Source organism: Sinocyclocheilus anshuiensis, unplaced genomic scaffold (assembly GCF_001515605.1).
Source record: "Sinocyclocheilus anshuiensis isolate Anshui unplaced genomic scaffold, SAMN03320099.WGS_v1.1 scaffold307, whole genome shotgun sequence".
Taxonomy (NCBI): Eukaryota; Metazoa; Chordata; class Actinopteri; order Cypriniformes; family Cyprinidae; genus Sinocyclocheilus; species Sinocyclocheilus anshuiensis.
Window position 1 is genome coordinate 321,704 of NW_015552550.1, and position 20,897 is coordinate 342,600.

General features: G+C 37.1%; 1 protein-coding gene across 1 annotated transcript in view; it reads right to left on the reverse strand.

The window, feature by feature from the left end:
* The window catches only part of LOC107664369 (FH1/FH2 domain-containing protein 1-like), a 50,882-nt gene that overhangs the window by 25,006 nt on the left and 4,979 nt on the right, over window positions 1–20,897 (reverse strand). Inside the window, exons 2-10 of the mRNA XM_016454918.1 lie at window positions 19,955–20,019; window positions 5,657–5,724; window positions 4,813–4,918; window positions 4,340–4,434; window positions 3,038–3,149; window positions 2,792–2,886; window positions 2,545–2,688; window positions 1,528–1,717; window positions 1,199–1,370 (exon numbers count right to left, since the gene is read on the reverse strand). Of these exons, the coding sequence (XP_016310404.1) occupies window positions 1,199–1,370; window positions 1,528–1,717; window positions 2,545–2,688; window positions 2,792–2,886; window positions 3,038–3,149; window positions 4,340–4,434; window positions 4,813–4,918; window positions 5,657–5,724; window positions 19,955–20,019 (1,047 nt within the window). The remainder of the gene's footprint in view (window positions 1–1,198; window positions 1,371–1,527; window positions 1,718–2,544; window positions 2,689–2,791; window positions 2,887–3,037; window positions 3,150–4,339; window positions 4,435–4,812; window positions 4,919–5,656; window positions 5,725–19,954; window positions 20,020–20,897) is intronic.

A 20,897-nucleotide genomic window follows, 5' to 3' on the forward strand; every position in this document is an offset into this window, starting at 1 on the left:
ATTTCTGTTATTTAGTTTGTGACATCCTTTACGGGAAACGCCGGCGCAAGGCTGCTCACAGCGCTTGGTCACGTGTCGCACCAGAACCGTTTTCGGAACCGAAACTTAGAAATAGCTCACGGTTCCGGTTATTTTCAAAAAACAGAACCGGTTCTGAATAAGAACCGGTTCTCGGTTCCCAACCCTACATACAGTACAGTAGTGGTCAATATTAATAATAATTTAAAAAAAAAACTTAATTTGTCATACACATAACCATGCGGCCCCTCACTTAGTGTGGAAAACTTGATGTGGCCCTCGAAGTCAAAAAGTTTGCCCACCCCTGGTTTAAACACTGGCAAGAATTAAAAAGAAATGCAATTTATAAACTTTAGTGACGATGCGACACTGTGCAAGTGACAATTTCTGTGTCAACTGTGCAGCTCGCTTATAGTGCAGACGCAATGTGGTGACTTGAAATTATTTCACCCGCGCCGGACAGAGACTGAGACGGTGCCGCTGCATGTCATGCCAAACCTCTCACAGCAGGCACATCATCAGCTTGAGATCGGTTTTTAGAGATTGGCCTTTTTAGAGACCGCCGATCAAACATTCCAACGCGATTATCGGCCGATAGTGATCGGTAGCCGATCAATCGGAGCACCCCTAAAACATTACATTAAAAGACTGCACAGATGTTAACATTAGTGTGTGAATAATAGCTGTCTGCCTGCATAAAGAACACAGCAGGATTGTGTGTTTATCTCTTGTCATTCCCTCATCCACACAGTCAAAGAACAAACTAGAAGGAATGTTTGGTCTGGTAAAATTTGTAAAAAAAATATATATAAATAAATAAATACATAAAAAAAATAATGAATGTTATTGTAGGTTGAGAACTTGTGAGACGCACATTTGCCTTACTTGAATAATCCATCTCAGAATGGATTCACATCTATGATAGCTACAAGTCATCCTATATGAAAGATTTCTTTCCTACAGTGTCACGAGTCTCACGACTGAAAGGTCTGCTTATGTTACGCTGCCACACAATGGAGAAACAATGCATTGCCGTATGAAAATCCTTCAATATATCCTTACTGTTTTTTGCTCTGTTTGATTATGGAAAAGCTTAGTAATACAAAACATATTCCAAGTATATGATATGTTTATGAAAGTGTAAGAATGCATAAAAACACAACAAACTGTTAATACTCACAAGTTGTGTTCTTGCTCAGGAGGGGCTGCAGACTCTGCTCCATTAGTCACCGGAGTGAGAGGAGAAGTGGGTGAGCTAAAGGTCGTAGAGGAGGGACTGGTCAACACAGGACTGCCAGAAACAGGAGAATAAGAGGAATCTGACAGCTGTGGGGAGGCTGTACGCATCACCTCTGAAACACAAAAGGTGCAAGTGAAGTGTGAATGCTATAATCTTTTAACATGGGATCTGAAATGACAATGTGCAGACACTGAATGTGTGAGACAGGCCCTTCAGTGGATAGCACAAGGTACAAGAACAGGGACGGAGAGAGACTGCATTGAAGATACCTGGGGTAGGGCTGTTAGAAGAGACTGATACAGTTGGGGAACCTGGTCGAAAGGAACTATCTGTAAGACTGTGAGAAGATGACCGCCGGCTCCTCCTGCCCTCCTGCTCGCTGGGTGTCAGTTTCCTTCGGTCTTTACGGACATTCGGTGCCCCTTCATCGATCTCACCATCTTCATACTTGAGGGCATTCTACATAATATACAAAACACAGAAATCATTCACTATTTGTAGAGTTACACTACTGTTTAAAAGGTTGGAGTCAGATTTTTTTAATGATTTTGACAGAAGACTCTTAAGCTCACCAAGGCTGCTTTTATTTGATTGCAAATACGGTAAATACAAATGTGTAATATTACAATTTAAAATAACTGTTTTCTATTTTAATATAATTAAACATGTAATTTTAACATGTATTAATGAAGCAGAATAATGAAGAATTTTAGCAGCCATTAGTCTTAAATATCACATGATTCTTCAAAAATCATTCTAATATGCTGTTTTGGTGCTCGAGACATTTCTTATTAATATTAATGTTGAAAACATAATGTTTTTTCAGGATTATTACGGTAAATACAATTGTGTAATATTATTACAATTTAAAATAACTGTTTTCTATTTTAATATAATTAAACATGTAATTTTAACATGTATTAATGAAGCAGAATAATGAAGAATTTTAGCAGCCATTAGTCTTAAATATCACATGATTCTTCAAAAATCATTCTAATATGCTGTTTTGGTGCTCGAGACATTTCTTATTAATATTAATGTTGAAAACATAATGTTTTTTCATGTTTATTTAATTAATAGAAAGTTCAAAAGAACATAATTTATATGAAATAGAAATCTTTTATAACATGATCAAATGTTTTTACTGTCATTGATCAATTTAATTGGTCCTTGCTGAATAAAAGTATTAATTTCTTTATTTAAAAAAAATACATATTGACACCGCATTTTGAACAATAGTGTATATGTCTGAAATATGGAGTGTTTGAGGTGTACTGGGAGTTTACCTCATAAATGATGAACTGCTGTTTAATGTCACCCTCGGTGCCGCTGCTAGTCATACGTTTCTGGACTATGCTTTCCATTCCTAGCTGCTCCAAACAGTCTGTCACATCATAAAATGAGTCCTGATCAGGAAGCGCAGCCAGAGTCTGGGAGGCCAGAGGGATAAATCCATATCAAGGACATTGACGCTTCAGCACTGTGCTGATGTGGATCACGGTTGTAGACTGGTATGTCTAATCTGTGTTTTACCTTGTTGATGAGGGTCATGGTGTAGATGAGCAGCTCTGTGTCTGATCCATTCTTCTCTGACAGGATATCTGTTAGATACGTCCAAGGCTTTACTCCTAAAAGAGGCAAAGTACACCCTAAGCTCCCTTGAAAATAATTTATAAAAAAATATCTGTATTGTGATGATAATGACAGAAAAAAAGAATGAATGGCACATGATGGATTCAGAATATAAGTGTCATGAGAGAATGTTTAAATGTGTTTAACCTCTCTTTCCATCCACAATGGTGACAGCTTGAATAAGCAGTTGACTGTTGGACTCAGTGTATTCCACAAACACTATCAGCAACTTCAGAGCTGTCTTCACAACCAGCCGAGACTGAAGAGAAAGAGAAAGAGAGAAATAGGCTACAAAGAGGCAGTATTTACGGTCCTGTTACAGAAGATGCAGTATCAAACCTCAATAAGGCTCAGTTATAATCTTTTTAATGCATTCAAGTTCTGCACACAATAGTGTATACTGACAAAATAAACATGCATCTTCAACATTAATACAATAACTTACCACTAGTATTTTGTGTTTGTTGTAAATAAAAACAAAGTCTGGTTCAGGTTTTATTTCTGATAGTTACTTGATATTACTCATTCACTCGATTCTCATTTTCACTTCCTCTTTGATATCATGCAGAAGGATATGACCTCAAACTGATGCTCAAGATGACTGAATCCATTACAGTAAAAAGTGTACAAATCTCATGTCAACAGATTCACACTAAGTTTACACAAAGACACTTCCAAAACTATACATACGTATTTTAAATTTGTAAAGATGCAAACTCAACAGAGCAATGGCCCAACTTTGAAATGGTTGCACAACAGCACCAGCCAGTTTATTATAGCCATTTCAATATCAAGTAGTTACTGTAGTAATAAGCATTTCTGTGGAGGATTTGGCAAACCATTCTCCCACAATAGTAATATATTTAACTTTAATAATTAGAAGAGAAGGTTGTGAGTGAAGATCAAAACACTTGATTTTGGTCCAGATTCACACCTACATCTCTGCACTAGCTTGTACTTTTCTGGCCAACCTTATTTTTTTTTCTAATTGTACATTGCCTTAGGATGAACTAACTGTTTTGCTGAACTGCATTTGTTTTGTTTTCTTTCTGTTTTTTAATTTACACATTTGGCAGACACTTTAATCCAAAGCGACTTCAATGTATACAGCAAATCAGTTCATGCATTACCCAAGAATCAAACCCATGACCTTGGTGTTGTGAGCACTATGCTGTAAGTGGCTTTGGATCATTTAGCAGATAAGCATTTGCTCAATGAGTTGATGTACAGTAAAAGTAATCTAGCCCTCAGGAATCAAATGATTATCACATACAATCAACTTTTGAACATTAATCTATTGACTCTTAATTCGGCTGGCATGTTGTGGTATTAAAATGTCAAGGTGCATTAATACACAACCACTGACAGAACATGATCCTAACGTAAATAATACTGTATTGTGGTCAGTGTTTACAGTTGCTGCGGTATGTGTGTGTTGCCGTCACTCACCAGGCTGCCAGTCAGTGTGTACAGCCACTGTACAGTCTCGTTGTGGTTCACAACACCGTTCATTCCATCCACAAACAGCATGATCTGACTGAGAGCTGGGAACAGGACAGCAGAGTTTACTATACAGTGCCGGCATGTTTGCTGGTCTAATTGCTGATCTAATTCTGGTCAGTATAAACTACCGTTACAGATGGCCTATTAGCCAAAAATATGTAATATCCTTTGTGCTATTTGAAGTCTGCATGCAAGATGTGTGGTGTACGTGCATAATAAATACATTATATTAGACTGATTTTAGAAACTCTAGACTGATACATATTCACACATCTTTCAAAGTCATGTCATGTTAATGATTAGTGAAAGAGTCATCAATAACCCTGCTAACGAATAAACATTTTTAATGGAGACATGCACAAAATATTTTGCAGCAGTGCTGCATATGCTCCAGTAAAGACACGGTGTTGAGAACAGACCTCTGAGGATGTAGTTCTGGTAGTTATGATCTGCCTCAGCACCCACTTTAATGAAACACGTCAGACCCTCAGAGATGACAAATTCTGGAACCAAGTCCTTATCATCCTGTGCGATATAAAACCGAATTAAGATCTGCCGCTGTGCACAACTGTAAAAAAAACATTGCAATTTCCACAAAAATATTAAGCAGCACAACTGTTTTTAACATTGCTATTAATAAGAAATCATTAATGAGAAAATAAAAATATTAGAATGATTTCTGAAGGATCATGTGATACTGAAGACTGGAGTAATGACTTATAAAATATTTTCAATGGCCACTCTGCATGCCTAAATATTTAATAAAATTAGTAAAATCTCAGCTTCTGGCATACTATTCTCCAATAGCAAACTGTCGATCATAACTAGTTATATTATAATATAGTATATTATACATACAGTATGATCTATATGTAATGATGAACTATAGCATATCTTATATCATCTATATCTTATTTCATTTTCTTATATTATATTAAAACTTAACATGGGTTCCAGAAGCAATAAATACTATTAATGTAAAGGTAGATTGTATCAGTATTGCTTTGTTCTGTTGTGGGACACTTCCTCAAGACTGAATTTTGTGCTTATTTTTCCCTCACAATTTAGAATAAATTTAGAGCCCAATGTAACAGTACGTGGAAGAGACATCAAGTTTTTGTCAATCATTCTGTTCAGTATATACTTCTCTCTGTCCTGCTCTGACTCTCAGCATCTGTAACATCTCACCGTCCTTATCTAACTCACTCACATATAGCTTTTTCTCTTTTAAAAACTTGTTGTGTGTGTTTTTCAGGATCTTACCTGAAAGAGTTGCTTTAAAGAAAACAAAGACCGCCGAAGCTCAGGACCATGGGAATTATACAACTTCTCTATAAGAAGGAGAAAAGGAGAAAAAAAAGGTTATTCATCAGTCAATAGACAAGGGCATAAATACCTGTATCTAAGAGACAAAAATTGTTATTGCAGTGACACATTCTCAAAGAGCACTTAAACACACACCTTATCAAGATACCTACTGACATAAAGATTAAAGTTCACAGCATGACTGAGTCACAGTCTCCGATTCAGTGTAATTCACTCAGCTAGCTAGATTTTACCAGTACAATTTGTGTGGTAGTAAACACAAGCAAACCATTTGCATTGATAAAAACAAGGTATCATTAAGCACCAGATGTTTGGAATTCTCCAACTAGCTTATCATTCAGAATCAGAGGAAATAAGAGGTGGTGTCACTGACTGCCTGTAAACAGTCATTCCTGTCATATAAATACCTTTCACATATTTTGCCCTTGACTGACAGGTTAGTTATGAACCATTCAACTAAAACCATTTAACACACCTTTAAAACACAGTTTTATTTTCTTGATAAGCATTTAAAATTGTTGTACTGTACCAGTCATAAGACACACCTACTCATTCTTTACCATTTTCCACATTTTAGAGCAACTACATATTCATTAAATCTGTGAAATGACACAAATGGGACATATGGGAATGTTAAGTAGATCAAAACTTATTATATATTTTAGAAAAGCTGTCACTTTTTGTCTACCACTGCATTCTCTCAAACAGCTTCACAAGTCCTTTTCCTTCACAATGTTGTCCAACTCATCCATTAAAAAAAAGGTGTGGAATTAAAATTTTAGTTTTGTAAAGACATTCATAGGTGCAATTCGTGTCATCAAATGCTATTTCAAACGGTTAATAATAAAGATCCATTTATATAAGGTCTTTAACATCATGAGAAACATGCATGTATCCAAATTCTGACTGGTTCTGTATGAAATAAATAACGGAGAAAGAAAGAAAGAAAGAAAGAAAGAAAGAAAGAAAGAGCATCCATCACTAAGGTGGTGTACATGAAGACATTTAAGGGGACATCAGATGCCTATTTTCCACAAGTTGGTGTGATTCTTTAGGGTCTTCATGAAATGTCTGTAACATACTTTGGTTAAAATTCCTCAATGGATGTGTAAAACAACACCCTTTTTACCTTGTCAAAAACAGCCCGTTTTGTTGCATGTCTCTTTAAATGCTAATGAGCTACTGCTCACCCCTCTCTTCCGTGTGGTGTGTCGACACAAGACAAGAGAATTGCTGCCATATTAGGCTACGTTCACACTGCGAGCCTTAGTGCTCAATTCCAATTTTTTTCTCAGATCTGATTTTTTTTGTATAGCTGTTCACATTGTTGTTTTAAATGTGGCCAATATCAGATTTCCAGTGTGAACAGATCATGGTTCTGAACTGACCCGCATGCGCAAAAGAATGATAAGAACAGGGTTTCCAGGTTTTTACAACAAAATCCTTCCAATTGTTTCTCAAAACTAGTCCAAAACTAGCCCAACCATGTTCAGGGAGGTAAACATCACGTTAGTGGGGTCGCGTCAACCCACGAAGTTGAAAAACAACCCGTGGTAACAGTGTAAAAAGTAGCCAAATTCCTGTTCTGGCGCGCTGTCATACGGAAGTAAACATGGAGGACATAAAGTAAGTGATTATGCGTTCTTTAATGATTCAAGCTCTCATGTTTTGCTTGTATATGGAGTTGTCACTATAATACTTATGAGTTCTGACACATTACTGTACTTCCACTGACTACCTTTCGCAACTGTCTTGATAACTTTGAGTATGTAAAATCTTTGAAGTGTCTCCTGTCAGCGCGAAATTATGACGAATGTCGATCTAGAGTGACGTAAAAGTCACATGAATTCCGACATGACTGTTCACACTGCGGTCGCATTTCAAAACATCTGACCCATACCACAGTCAGCGGAAGTGAGAAAAAAGTGTTTATTACGTTTGAAATATGGATATTTATCTTACAAAAATAATCCAGTCATTTAAAAATAACACATTTTAGAGCTGTAACAACAATACCGTGATACTGTGAAACCGTGATATTTTTGCTTAAGGTTATCATACCGTCAAAATCTCATACCGGTCCATGCCTAGCTGGTTAGCCTGTGCTTACTGTGAGAACTGAAAGAAACTGGCATGGCAGACACATGATCTTCCTCAAATAGCTAATGTAAGCTGATGTACTCACGCAACATGTGCTACAAACAGTCTCTCTTATTTTCCATCTGATTCACCATCTACGCCATTTATTTATATGGAAAATTTGCAGAGATGCTTAATAAACAGTCATTTTTCAATGCCTGGGAATAGCATCATTTGTAAACAAGCTTTTGCAATGTTTGCCAATCCAGAGGAACTTTGAACCAAGTCTCAGCAAACAAACAGTGTCTTGGACACACAAAAAAAGCTCTATTAAATTAAAGCTCTATTCTGTGTTAAATGAATTATTATAATATTAATATGTATTACTAAACGTTTAAAACTGTCAACTTTCCAGATGTATATCCCACAATAGCTGGTACACCCTGCGGCATGAATAGTGATTTCAAGAGAACACTGAGATCATCTTGATTCACAAAACCAGACTGGTCATGAACAGTGAATATTTGTACATTATGTGCCCAAGTTAATGTCCCATGAGAACTGAATATCACTGGCCACTGTATCCCTTGATGTAACGTCATGAATCACGTCAAATGAGAAGCTTCTGGCTTTTAGCAAATACATGGGTTTCTAATAATGTTTTGTTTTGGTGATCTGTTTTGACAATGTAAAAACCAAAGGTCTGTCACTATGATGTGTTCTGTTGTAGTTACTATCCCTGTGCATGTGTATATATGTATGTGCACGCACTCAAGTACGCAAAGGAGAAAGAGTGAAATATAGAGATTGCCAAATAAAGGGGTACAGACAGACAGTGTGTGTGTGTGTGTGTGTGTGTTCTGAGCTCAGTGGTAGAGTCCATCACAGCATGGAGAATGATGTGGTCACCCACAGACAGCTGCTTGCTACTGATAATGTTCCACACACACACACACACAAACACACACACACACACACATACACACAGACACACACACGAAGCTCAGTGTCAAAAGAACAGACATTACAGATGGTACCCAAACACACATTTGCTCACACAATCTTTACATTTACAAATGGCATTCATGGCAAACACATGAAAATGTTTTTATGCTGCTGCCTGGAAGGATGTCACAACAAGCAGCCAGGATGTCATATGCCCCACACACACACACACACACACACACTTCATTGCTTGCAAGCATATATGCTTTCAATAAATTATTTTCAACCTCTTATTATACAGGCTAATAGATCTGCCAAGTATTTTACTGTCAGCAAATGCGGTACCATAAACCAGTCTTCTCAGTCTAAAACTGAACATCACAGTGAGGATGAATGTCACCTCAGATTCCCACAGTTGTGTTTATGAGAGAAAAAAGAAGCAAGAAAAGAAGTGAGGGCATGTGGGCAACAGATTATGAAAGAGAGAAAAAAACAGGGATATTCTTAAAGTAGAATATCACCCACAAACATGTAACCACCAAATGATCTGTGAGTAATGTGAAGGGTAAACCAACAGAGACTAGAGCAAACAAACTAACACATAAAAGTGAACTGAGATCTTTTATCCAAACTCACTTGTTACACAAGCAGTCATGTTCACTTCATATCCTACAACATAATCAGTAATGCAAAGCACCCAACTGATTGACATGTTAGTTATGCAGTTTTGATATTCCTGCTTTTCCTAACCACATATACTGTAAGCCCAGTCTACAACAATAGCTACCGTTAGATCACATCATAAAACAGAACTAGGGGAAGCCCCAAACAAAACACATGGAGTTTTTTTTAGGGACTTTTTGCATTTTAGACAACAAACACCGATTGCAAACTGGGTCTTAAGAAAAAAATATATATTTTACCATGTCATTATTAAATTACTGACTATAGAAAGAAAACAGGGCAATGGCACAATTTAATAATTTATACAGTACTGCACCAAACCTTCTTTGAAGGAAAGGATTGTTCTAGGTTCATCTGAGGGTAAGCGAGTGACAAAACCAAATATGACAGAAAGGACACAGAATCCTTGAGAGAAACTGTGACTTGGCACATTCTATACAACACACTGAGTAAGATTATTCACACATGGCCTCTGCCTCTGTTTCTGCATTTACTGCCAATTCAAGACAAGATATTTGACTTTTCTCTAAGGTTAGACAAAAATAAGTGATTTAGTATAGCTGATCTTCACACAGCAGAACCAGTTCAAGAACACTGTTTAGATGAAAGGTTTAGGGTAAAGAAATTACAGTGACAACCATACTGCCCACCATATCAGGATAATAACTGTGTTAAAGTGATAACATCTGATTTAAGCAATTAAATCGAAAGAGCACATATAAAAGCTTTGAGATCAGCACGATGGGAAGAATTCCTCCAGATATGTTTTTATTAGTCAGGCTGCAGTACTGTGACAAAGGGTGCTTCAGAAGTCAAGCCCACTGTATGAAGGCTCCAGCACAGGAAGCCAATATGTGCAGGAAACGGAAATGTGGGAAGAGTGACACAAGGGAAGAGTAACAGACAGCACTCTGAACACAACCGTCTGAAACACAGGGCACTACTACAGTTGGATCACACATTTACAAAGACAATGACATAGACTGAACAACAATCACAGGGTCTGCAATGAAAGCACTAAAGCTGCATTTCACCTCTATATATTCACAAACAAAGGTCCAATCGCGGGTTTAACCCCTGTAAAATTTGCCTAAAAAATTTAAAACGCCTAAAAATAGGCATACCCAAAGTAAATTGCATGCTGTTCTTGAACTATTTGGAGTATAGTTTGTTCCTAAACAGAACAAACCTCAGAATCACAGGAAGTCTTACTGGTATTGAGTAATATAATTCTGAACACACTGAAAAAGGAAAAAAAACATTCCACCTACATTTTTTGCAAACAGATGCCTTCAGATGACTATAGCTGGGAGCTATTAGCTGGAAAACACAATGGGATCACAGGATGAAGCCTTGTTGGCGGTCTGACAAGGACTGATTGTACTTGCTGTGTTGATTGTATCTTAAAATGCATCAAAGCATGCTTTTCGCATCATTCGAATCACAAGAATCTCAGCTTTCCAAAGATATGTGACATGTTTAGCTTCTTTTTTTTTTGAGTTGTTGTATGTCACGTAGTTAATCCTCAAAAACACACAGTGTACCGCGGGCATAACAGGCAGCTCTCAATAGTTATAGTTCATAATCATTGGGCAATCAGAGAAAAACAATCAGACAGGGAGTGCTTCATGTAACTACATCATAAGGACCATTCGCTTCTAAGGGCCTTCTTTGGCATTCTAGTTTTGCATGACCAATTATCTTTTCAAATCAGGCTGAAAACTTGTTAGCTTGTTAGGGCATGAACACAGAGATCAACCTCAAATTTTTAATATAGCATAACAAATGATCTCTACAGGTTACTGCTTGCTTGACATTTGAATGAAGCTAACCACTACAGCATTTCTTGCCAAACACATCAGTGTTATTCCCAGTGGCAGTCTGGCAATAAACTTCTACCTCAGTTAACCCCCATTTCTCAGGGCCTGTTCCTCTGAAAGTTGATATGCTGTGAGTTCCTTATACTGCTCTATTCCATAAGAAATTAATAATAGAAAGTGATGTAGGCATCCAAACAGGATATTGCTTTAAAGCAAGAAAGACAACAATGCTATAGATTCACGCTTTGTATTCTTGAAGGTTATGATTTAACATGAGTGGGACTGTAAACCAATCCCTAACAAGCTTCCACTCCAGGGCAGGGAAAAGGTTAACACTGCAGGTCAAAACAATGGCTGTACATAAATGCTCTGTTTGTCCTTTTCACACATCCTAACAGCAGTTAACCCAATAAAATCCTGCTGCATATGGACATAAGAACTGCACATTGGTACAATCACTAAAAATGACAGGGGACAGTTCCTGTGGACAGTTCAATGAGCCTGTGTAGACGGTAAGGATCCCTTTTAGCGGTGTCACAATAAAAGGTCACAGGTTAGACATTTAATAGGTCAGACTGCGCTTTCCGTTACTTGACTGCAGTACATTTAATGACAGCCTTATAAGGGCAAACTAGAAAAACACTTCTCTTTTCTGATCTGCATCAATAGAAAGCATGCACAGAGCATGTTGCCAATAAAAAAAGTTTATTCCCAGAATCTAGAAGACCATGTTCAAGGCATCATCAACAGTAAATGAGGTCAGCATCACCAAAAAAAAAAAAAGCAATTATGCTTAGTCCAATAAGAGACATTTGCTGCGGTACAACCTAAATTCATAAGATTAAACCTAAAACTTAAACTGCATCATGGGTTAACTATGATTATATGTGAACAGCATGTAAAACGTTCGCCTCTTACCCAGCTGATTTCTCTGTCACATTATCAACATTGTGTTAAGCTTAGAGTGCTTTAATAAGTATTTTGTGCATTATTTGATGTCTTTGCCCACCAGCCAGAGAGCTGTGCTGTTGTTGGGTATCTGTGTCAACTTAAGTTCACATTAACAGATCTTTATCACTCACAGCCATCTGTGACTTCAAACCCCACTTATTGCAGTAGGGAACTTGGACTCTGAAGATGAAATGCTAACACAGCTCCTAATGATTTCAATTGATGCCAGGTGTGAGTAGACATAAAAACACACAGGAAAAATGCTAATGCGTGCAAACACTAACATATACATATATATATATATATATACACACACACACACACACACATTAGGGCTGGGACAATAAATCGATGCATCGCGATAAAAAAAAATAAAAATAAATTACACTTCCAATACAATTTTCCGAAAGATGGTTTTGGTCATTTAAGGTAGTTGTTGTCACGCTGATATATGTTCAATTGTTCGTTTTTGTGATAAGTTTGATTTTAGCTAGTAATTTGATGCTATAAAAACGGGGCGTGTCGTTATGGCTGATTGGGTCTGTGGGAGTTTGGGCGGGAGTTTGATACCGCTGCTCCACCTCACAAACACAGCCCACTGTGAACATCCTTGTAATTCGCTTCAACCTTTTTGAACTTTATGAATGATTATTTTAGGTTCAAGTGGTGCGTGTGTAAGGAACTGGAAGCAATCAGAATACGGCAATTTCTAAAGCACGCAGTGCTATCTGCTGTTAAAAACTAAGCTTAGAATCGATTCAAGAGAGAATCGCGATGCCTTCGGAAAATCTCAGAATCGATGCAGAATCATTTCTCGATTTGCGATGCATCGATTTATTGTCCCAGCAATAACACACATGTATGTATGTATACACACACATATACATACATACATACATCCATACATGCATATGTATAGACACACACACACACACACACACACACACACACACACACACACACACACACACACAAGGATTGACCACATTACTGAACCCTTTACTAAACTAGTAACAACAGCCAAGTGTCCCTGGCATCTTAGAAAAGTACAAATATTCTTATATTGATTGAGGGTAAGCTTAAACACTGCTAAAATGCCTTGAGTACCTTTCTAAAATGACTCCTTTTCTGTTTTACATAACTGGCTTAAAGGCTACATGTTGGTAGGCTTTACTTCTAAAATCTAAACAAAATATTTTACGATAAGCCACAGTTTCCCTGAGATTCGAACCCATTACTTTGGTGTTTTGCTAGCAGGTAAACTGGACTAAGTATGGACTAAGCCTAATTAACTTTTGTGCTTTATTTTTTAAGCTTCACACCCACAGGCCATTAGGCGTATGAATGACACTTATCCACTTCCACTCTGTGGACACAGATTGTTCTAGGATCAGGAGAGGTGTAGACAAACTCACTAACTTTTTACACACTTATAATACAAATACAATTTTAAAATACTAAATGTATTCATTTATTTTGTTACAAATGTGAAATAACAATGGACTGGAAAGTTCACTTTGCAAAAGTGATGTGTTTTGATCATTTGAGCACATGCTTCCATTCTCTCACACAAAGATGGTGAGGTCAACTGCTGCTCCTTGACACAAAATTTAGGTGTCCTGTAAAATTAAAAAGAATAAATCATTTTAAAATAAAATAAAACGCTTGATAAAAAAAGATTAAATATTTTATGTGTTCACCTGCGTGTCATGTGAAATTTAATTAAAATCAGAGAACTGTGAACATGAAAAAAAATATGTTCATCAATTATAAATTAAAATCTCAGGAGGTACCTCAACACAGATTGTTCTAGGATCAGGAGAGGTGTAGACAAACTCACTCTAACTTTTTACACACTCATAATACAAATACAATTTTAAAATACTAAATGTATTCATTTATTTTGTTACAAATGTGAAATAACAATGGACTGGAAAGTTCACTTTGCAAAAGTGATGTGTTTTGATCATTTGAGCACATGCTTCCATTCTCTCACACAAAGATGGTGAGGTCAACTGCTGCTCCTTGACACAAAATTTAGGTGTCCTGTAAAATTAAAAAGAATAAATCATTTTAAAATAAAATAAAACGCTTGATAAAAAAAGATTAAATATTTTATGTGTTCACCTGCGTGTCATGTGAAATTTAATTAAAATCAGAGAACTGTGAACATGAAAAAAAATATGTTCATCAATTATAAATTAAAATCTCAGGAGGTACCTCAAGTAAATATTTTAGGTCAGAGGGGTTCGACTAAAAAAAAAAAATTGTACTGTTATAGATAACTGAACTGGGATCTGTTTCCAAAATATTACGAAATGAAACTTCCTGATGAAGCAGTTAAATGCTCACCAAAGGGTTATTATTATTAATGCTATTATTAGTACAACATGTGTAGTCTGTGGAATTGGACAAATGCATGCAAAGTCCAATGGACACATGGATGCAGGATTTCCTGGGGTAATGACTCAGTACATCCACCAAACTCATTCCAGCCAAATCCTGATTCAGACTTGACCTCGGCACATACTTGCAATAAAGTACGACACTAGCAACTGACTATTATGGGATATTTTCACTAGATGTGAAAACCTGTGATCCAAATGAGTCACCAAGGGTATGAGGACTCCCCAGAGATGCCAACACAGGGATATGAAATGCTTCAGTGGCGACCGTGATGCTTTAGATAGAGTCTATCAGGTGGATGAAGAACACAAGGCATGAAATTATGTCAAAGAGAGATCAGGCTGTAACGCTCATTAATGACTTGGGCACAGAGGGAAAGAAGAAAGAGATGGGGAGCTAAAATTGGATTTGTAGCATCATGGGAAAATGTTCTAGGGTTTTGCAGACTTAGGTAACCCACAGTACATGTCCTGTACATGTAGCCTGAAGGGGAAAAAATATAATAAAATAATAAAAACTGAATGTGGAATATAGAGTACTTATTGGCATATAGCATTGTGCCACTAGAAAAACTATTTTGTATTCTATTATAAATAGCCTCCAATTGGATGTCTGTGTCCTCGTCCCTGTGGACCAAACATTGGCAGCCATGCTTAGAAAACCATCTTAGAGCGATGGAGGGTGGAAAATCCAAAGAGTCTGGGGTGAATAACCACCATTTCAATACAACTCAAAAAAGACATCCAGTTGTGACTATACATATATTAGCCTTGAATAAACTCTATTTCTGAGATGCTACAGTGAAGCCACTTCAATAGAAAGGACATTTGGAATAGATGTCAATGGTACTGGTAAAGTAGATTATAGCCCCAGATTATAACCTTGTCTGTCAGAGCATTTCACCACACACTGTGCACAGAGAGCCAACAACTCTGAACACGAGCAGCTGACATGAAGGAATCAGAGACAGGCTTAGAGGTTGCCTTTGATATCAGGGTTCCCACACATTCTGACACATTCATTTCCCTAGAAAAATAATTGTTCACCCAAACACTGAAAATCATTTACTCACCCTCGTGCTGTTCCAAACCTGTATAACTTACTTTCTTCTGGTGAACATAAAATACTTTTTTTTTCATATTAAAAAAGTCCACTGGATCAAAACAAAACATTGGACCCCATTGACTTTCATTGTATGGACAAAACAACAGACATTTTTCCAAACATCGTCTTTTGAGGTCCACAGAAGAAAGCAAGTCATACATAATTTTTGGGTTCACTATTCACTTTTTTTCTCCCAGGTCTGCCATGACTGTGGGAACCCTGCAGTATGGAGACACATGGATTTGAAGCAAATCAGCCAGCAACAGTTTAGTTAGATCCAGAAGTCACTTTGCTGCTTCTGTGAGCTGGAGAGAGTTAAATATTTAAGCAGTAGATGGAAGAAAGATTTTAGAGGCATTTAAGAGGGCTAACTGTGTGCGGGGTGGCATCAAATATAAAAATAAACTCAGCTGTCCCGTTTTGGCACAATGACGTCCACTTCAAGGTTTGAAATACCACTTGAATGATTACATAAAATGCTTATTTGACTATGAAAACTACGACCTGTGGTTCATGTTCACGTGTATGTTGAGGTGTTAGAGAATTGATGCTAATGACAGACGTACGGGTGGCTTTGCTAAAATTTGAACAGTATGTGCTGCTGCCCAGCCTTACATAAACAGAGTAGGAAATAGAAGCCCGAGGCCTTAGGGATGAACTATCTGCACCATGGCATTTCCTGTTGGGCAATTTAAATGACACTGTTCCTCCTACACTGAATTACTTAGGAAACACTTTAAAAGTTGCCACAGCATTTTTCTGAGCTTACTATTTTTTATGCACTTTCTCAAAAGTGATTATTTTGACCGATTTTATTTTAAATTGAAAGTAAAGCACATGAAATTTGACAGCTGATTGTTGCTTTTAATTCAGATAGACATCAAAATCTATTCACTTACCAGTGTTGTTGGTTCAATATTACACATATACTGTAGCTTATTAAACACTGAACAATCTACATATCTTCATATTTTGTCAGAAACCAGGTAAATACCCGATCAATTCCACATTTACAAGTTTATGTGCAGGAGACAATAATATGATATAAGAATAAATGTTGCAAGGACCTGCAAGCTGAGGATTCTGAGGAAAGCTTTGAACCTTACAATGGAAAAACAAAACCCTTGATTGAGTACAGGATATGATGAACTACATTGTTTTGTGGGAACCTGTGCCATTTCAATCAGTCATTCATTCATATAGTGGAAAAATAAAAACATTAGCAAATGTCCCGAAACTGACACTAAAAACTTAGTTTGCCATTAAAATTCCTCTGATTCACACATGACTATAAGGATAGGGTGCAGCATCAGCTTATTTCTAAAACAACAGGAAAACAGAAGGAGGTTAAGCCTGCCTTTGTTTTTCAACCTAAAACCACACATTATAAAACAGGGATAGAGGCTGTGGTTGTTATGAAAGGAAATGTCTTTTAATTAACTGATGTTGTTAACTTTACTTAAAGTTCACAGAAGCACTTATATGAGCCACAATGTGTACATTAGATATTGATAAGCCTCTGTGGAGTTATAAATTACAAAGCCAGCAGTCTTTTTATCCTGAATGGATATATACATATTTTACACACTCCTTCAGATACCCGGGAAGTAACAGCAGATTCTTTCATTTCCATAAATTATGTCTGCAGCTGAGAGCAACAGAGGACACACTTGATACTGAATGGAAAGGAACACAGTGTTCTGATACAGAAAAAGACTGAACTTGCTGGATATCAGGAATAGTATGAAAAACAAGTCGTCATAAAATAGCCCAGAAAGTCCAATTCACACTTAAAAACGTGAATTACGCAAACCGGGAAAAGCAAGCTGTGATTCAGCTAAGAATCATTTTTTTTAAATCACTGGAGGAGGAGCGCATGAACCCTAAAGACCTATTCATATGCATAGTTATGATAAAAGATCATGCATTACTTTGAATCCAAAGCAACTGTAAAATTACCCATTTCTCTAGACACGGTTATTAGCCAAGTGACAAGCCCGTTCCAACTGAAAAAATAATAAGCAGCCATGACTAATTATAATGGCTTCTTTAGAATGCTGGATCTCAGTAAAATCAGCCAATATTTTTACTCGTATCTGATTGGCTGGGCCAGCTGGCACTGACAGCATCAACAGAGCGCTGGTGGCTCATGTTCAAGAGCCAAAGTCATGTGACCATGCAGTCACAGCGAGCACTGGAACGGAGCCTTGTCACTTGTTTGTAACAAATGGGTGAAAGTGTGAACATAGTTTGACTCAATTAATAAAACTGAAAGTATGCCAGACACTACAATAGCTCTGTGGGGGTTGGACTGAGTGGATTGATGAGCTCTTTGATTCAAACTGATCCAAATGTGAAAAAAAAAACATACTGCCAAGAATTTTTTTTCTCCTTTTTTTATGGTCAACATAGAGGGGAAAACAAAAGAGCAACACTTCATGAAGAGACACAGAGAAAACAAACGGGCAATGTGACTAAATTCCTGAACATTCCATTTGACATTCCTGACAACACAATTACAATGACTCAGCATTACCTCAATTATTACAAGAAAGCAGTTTAGAAATAAAAATCTACTGGGCAAAACTGCTAAATCATTTTTCTTTTGTGTATGACCACAAAAGCAATAACAAAGATTCAGCACACCATCAGAGCCAGTTGGGAGTGTTGTGTATCACACAGTGACCCAGAAACCCCAGGGCTGGACTGGTCTGTCCTGTCTTGAGGTGTATTGTTCTCTTTGTGTTGCTCAAATACACACGCATATCACACTCAAAAACCAACTTCCATTCAAACATGTCCCATCAGTAGAAAAATAAACCAGCATAATATAATGCAAGATAAGACATGCATTCACAGACAGAACGGAGGGGAGACAGGCATAGTGTGACAGAAAGTGAACACACCGAGGGTATCACTAGGTTTCCATAGTCCTTGTTTCAACCTACTCATCCGTTCACTATATATCACACAATACTAATGAAAATGAAAGGGCGTGACTAGGTCCTGGCAACTGGCCTATAGCCGCAAATGCTTTTTTAACAGGTTAAAATATTTTCTGTTTTAAAAACAAAAACACACTATAATAATTTAAATAAATAATCAAAATAAATTTAAAGTAAGTGAACAATCAAATGTTTATACCATCACATGAAATGGCATATACCTGAAACTTCCAGTGCAGATGGCCAAGTTGATTATAAATTGAGTATTCTGGTTTGGTGACACTGATGGGGTGCCATTCATTCTGCACTTTCCACTTTCTAAATATGTGGAGAGAAAACCCTCCAAAGGTCACTCTGTAACTACATCCTGGACATCAGAAATGAGATATTTAGATATGCTATTTGAGTGTTAATGTTTTTCCAAGTATATACATTTTTGAAAGGGTGTATGCATTTAACAGGACTGGAAATAAGCTAACTTCACGAGGTAACTTAACAGTATACATCTGATGCCAAAACTGGACCATGGACTCAATCCTTGGTGTTAGCAGAATCTATTTATGCTACTGTGGCTTTGTTCATTATGTTTTGTCCTTAAGCTTACATTTATCAACTCTAGCTGAACCAAAAATTAAATGAAGGAGAGTGAAGAATATCTGGACTGTTATTGCTGTTACCATACACCATATGTATCCCACAAATGGACACACACATAATACAACAATTTACTCAACAACAGCTTAATGGTCAATGTAGATGCACAAGTGTTGTTTAACTTATATATGCTATAATATTAACACACATTGCAGAAGCGGAATACACTTGCCCAAGTAAATGGTTACCGAAATAAAAAACTGGGCATTATACTTGCTTATAGGCCAGCTTAAAACGGTTTATGATGACCATAAAAGACAAATATGGATGAATCTTCACTTAAATCGCTGACTTAAACCAATTGTAGCTGAACTATTAAGTGGGGAGCTCTTATGTTCATCACTTTAACAGATCCATGTTACAATGAAAGCCTAGCTGAACCTGAAGTTGTCACTGAGGATTATGAGGATATAGTTGGAAAGTTCCCAACTGAGAGGAAAAACCATATAGGGATAATACCATTTCAGCATTTTTGGAGAACGTGGCCCATTTATTCCTTCTCCAAGACAAACTAAACCAACAGCCAGAATGGAAAGCTAGGGATGACGTACTTGCCACCTCAGCAATACAGATACAAACACTTATGAAAGGAGCATGCAAATTAATCATATGTTCATCACAGAGTATTACTGTGCATACACTCTTACCTAGGATGGAATGAACCCGTACTGAGAGCTGCGTATGGAGAATCAAGATGGGTTTTTTGCCTTTTCTGTAGAAAGAAGAAAATTTGAGAATCAAGATATCACACAGCAAACCAAATAACTTCATTCAGAAACACACAAACAGTTTGTGCTTCTCATCATTATACTAGTTGAATTCTATTCATTTGAATTCTTTCACTAATGCAGATGGAGCAAAATACATTTAAAGAACACTGTGGATTAGTCATTATTACAGCTGCAGACACGCACTACACTGAAGGCACACTGGAGACAGAATCAGAAAGAGAGAATATGGGTCGGTAGGGATTAAGGTATGGAAAGAGAGAGTAAACAGACATGGAAACTATGCATCAAGAGCGTTCATGGCTAAAAATGGACCTATCCAAAACTTATGTTTTCTTCACAATGTTCTGTGTGGTTCATACACCCAGTCACAAAGACAGACATTCTCACACACACCCCAATTTTGTCTTCTATTTTCCAAGTGCTGCTGCTTTAAATGACGTGTTTCCTCCTGACAATCTCAGTGAACCTGAAGGAGCTCCAGCAGTGGCTACATTTTTGCCGGCTTACAAATACAAACCATGTATGCTTTAAACACACACACACACACACCCCCACAAACACAGCAACAGTGAGCCCTTAGAAAATAAGACCACTCGATTAAAAATACTTCATAATGAGAAATGAAGGCATTTCCACTGGCATGGAGCTGCTAGTTCTCCTTCAACAATAAGGTAGGTCACTACTGCTTTTTGCAATATTTGCATTTGGATTCTGTAGAGATCTTGGTCAATAAGATTGGGGGAAAAAATTACATTGCAAATTATGGCAATATTTTCACTCATAATACATATGAACATTCTTAAAGGGGTCATATGATGCTTTTTTAAAGATCATTATTTTGTGTATTTGGTGTAACAGA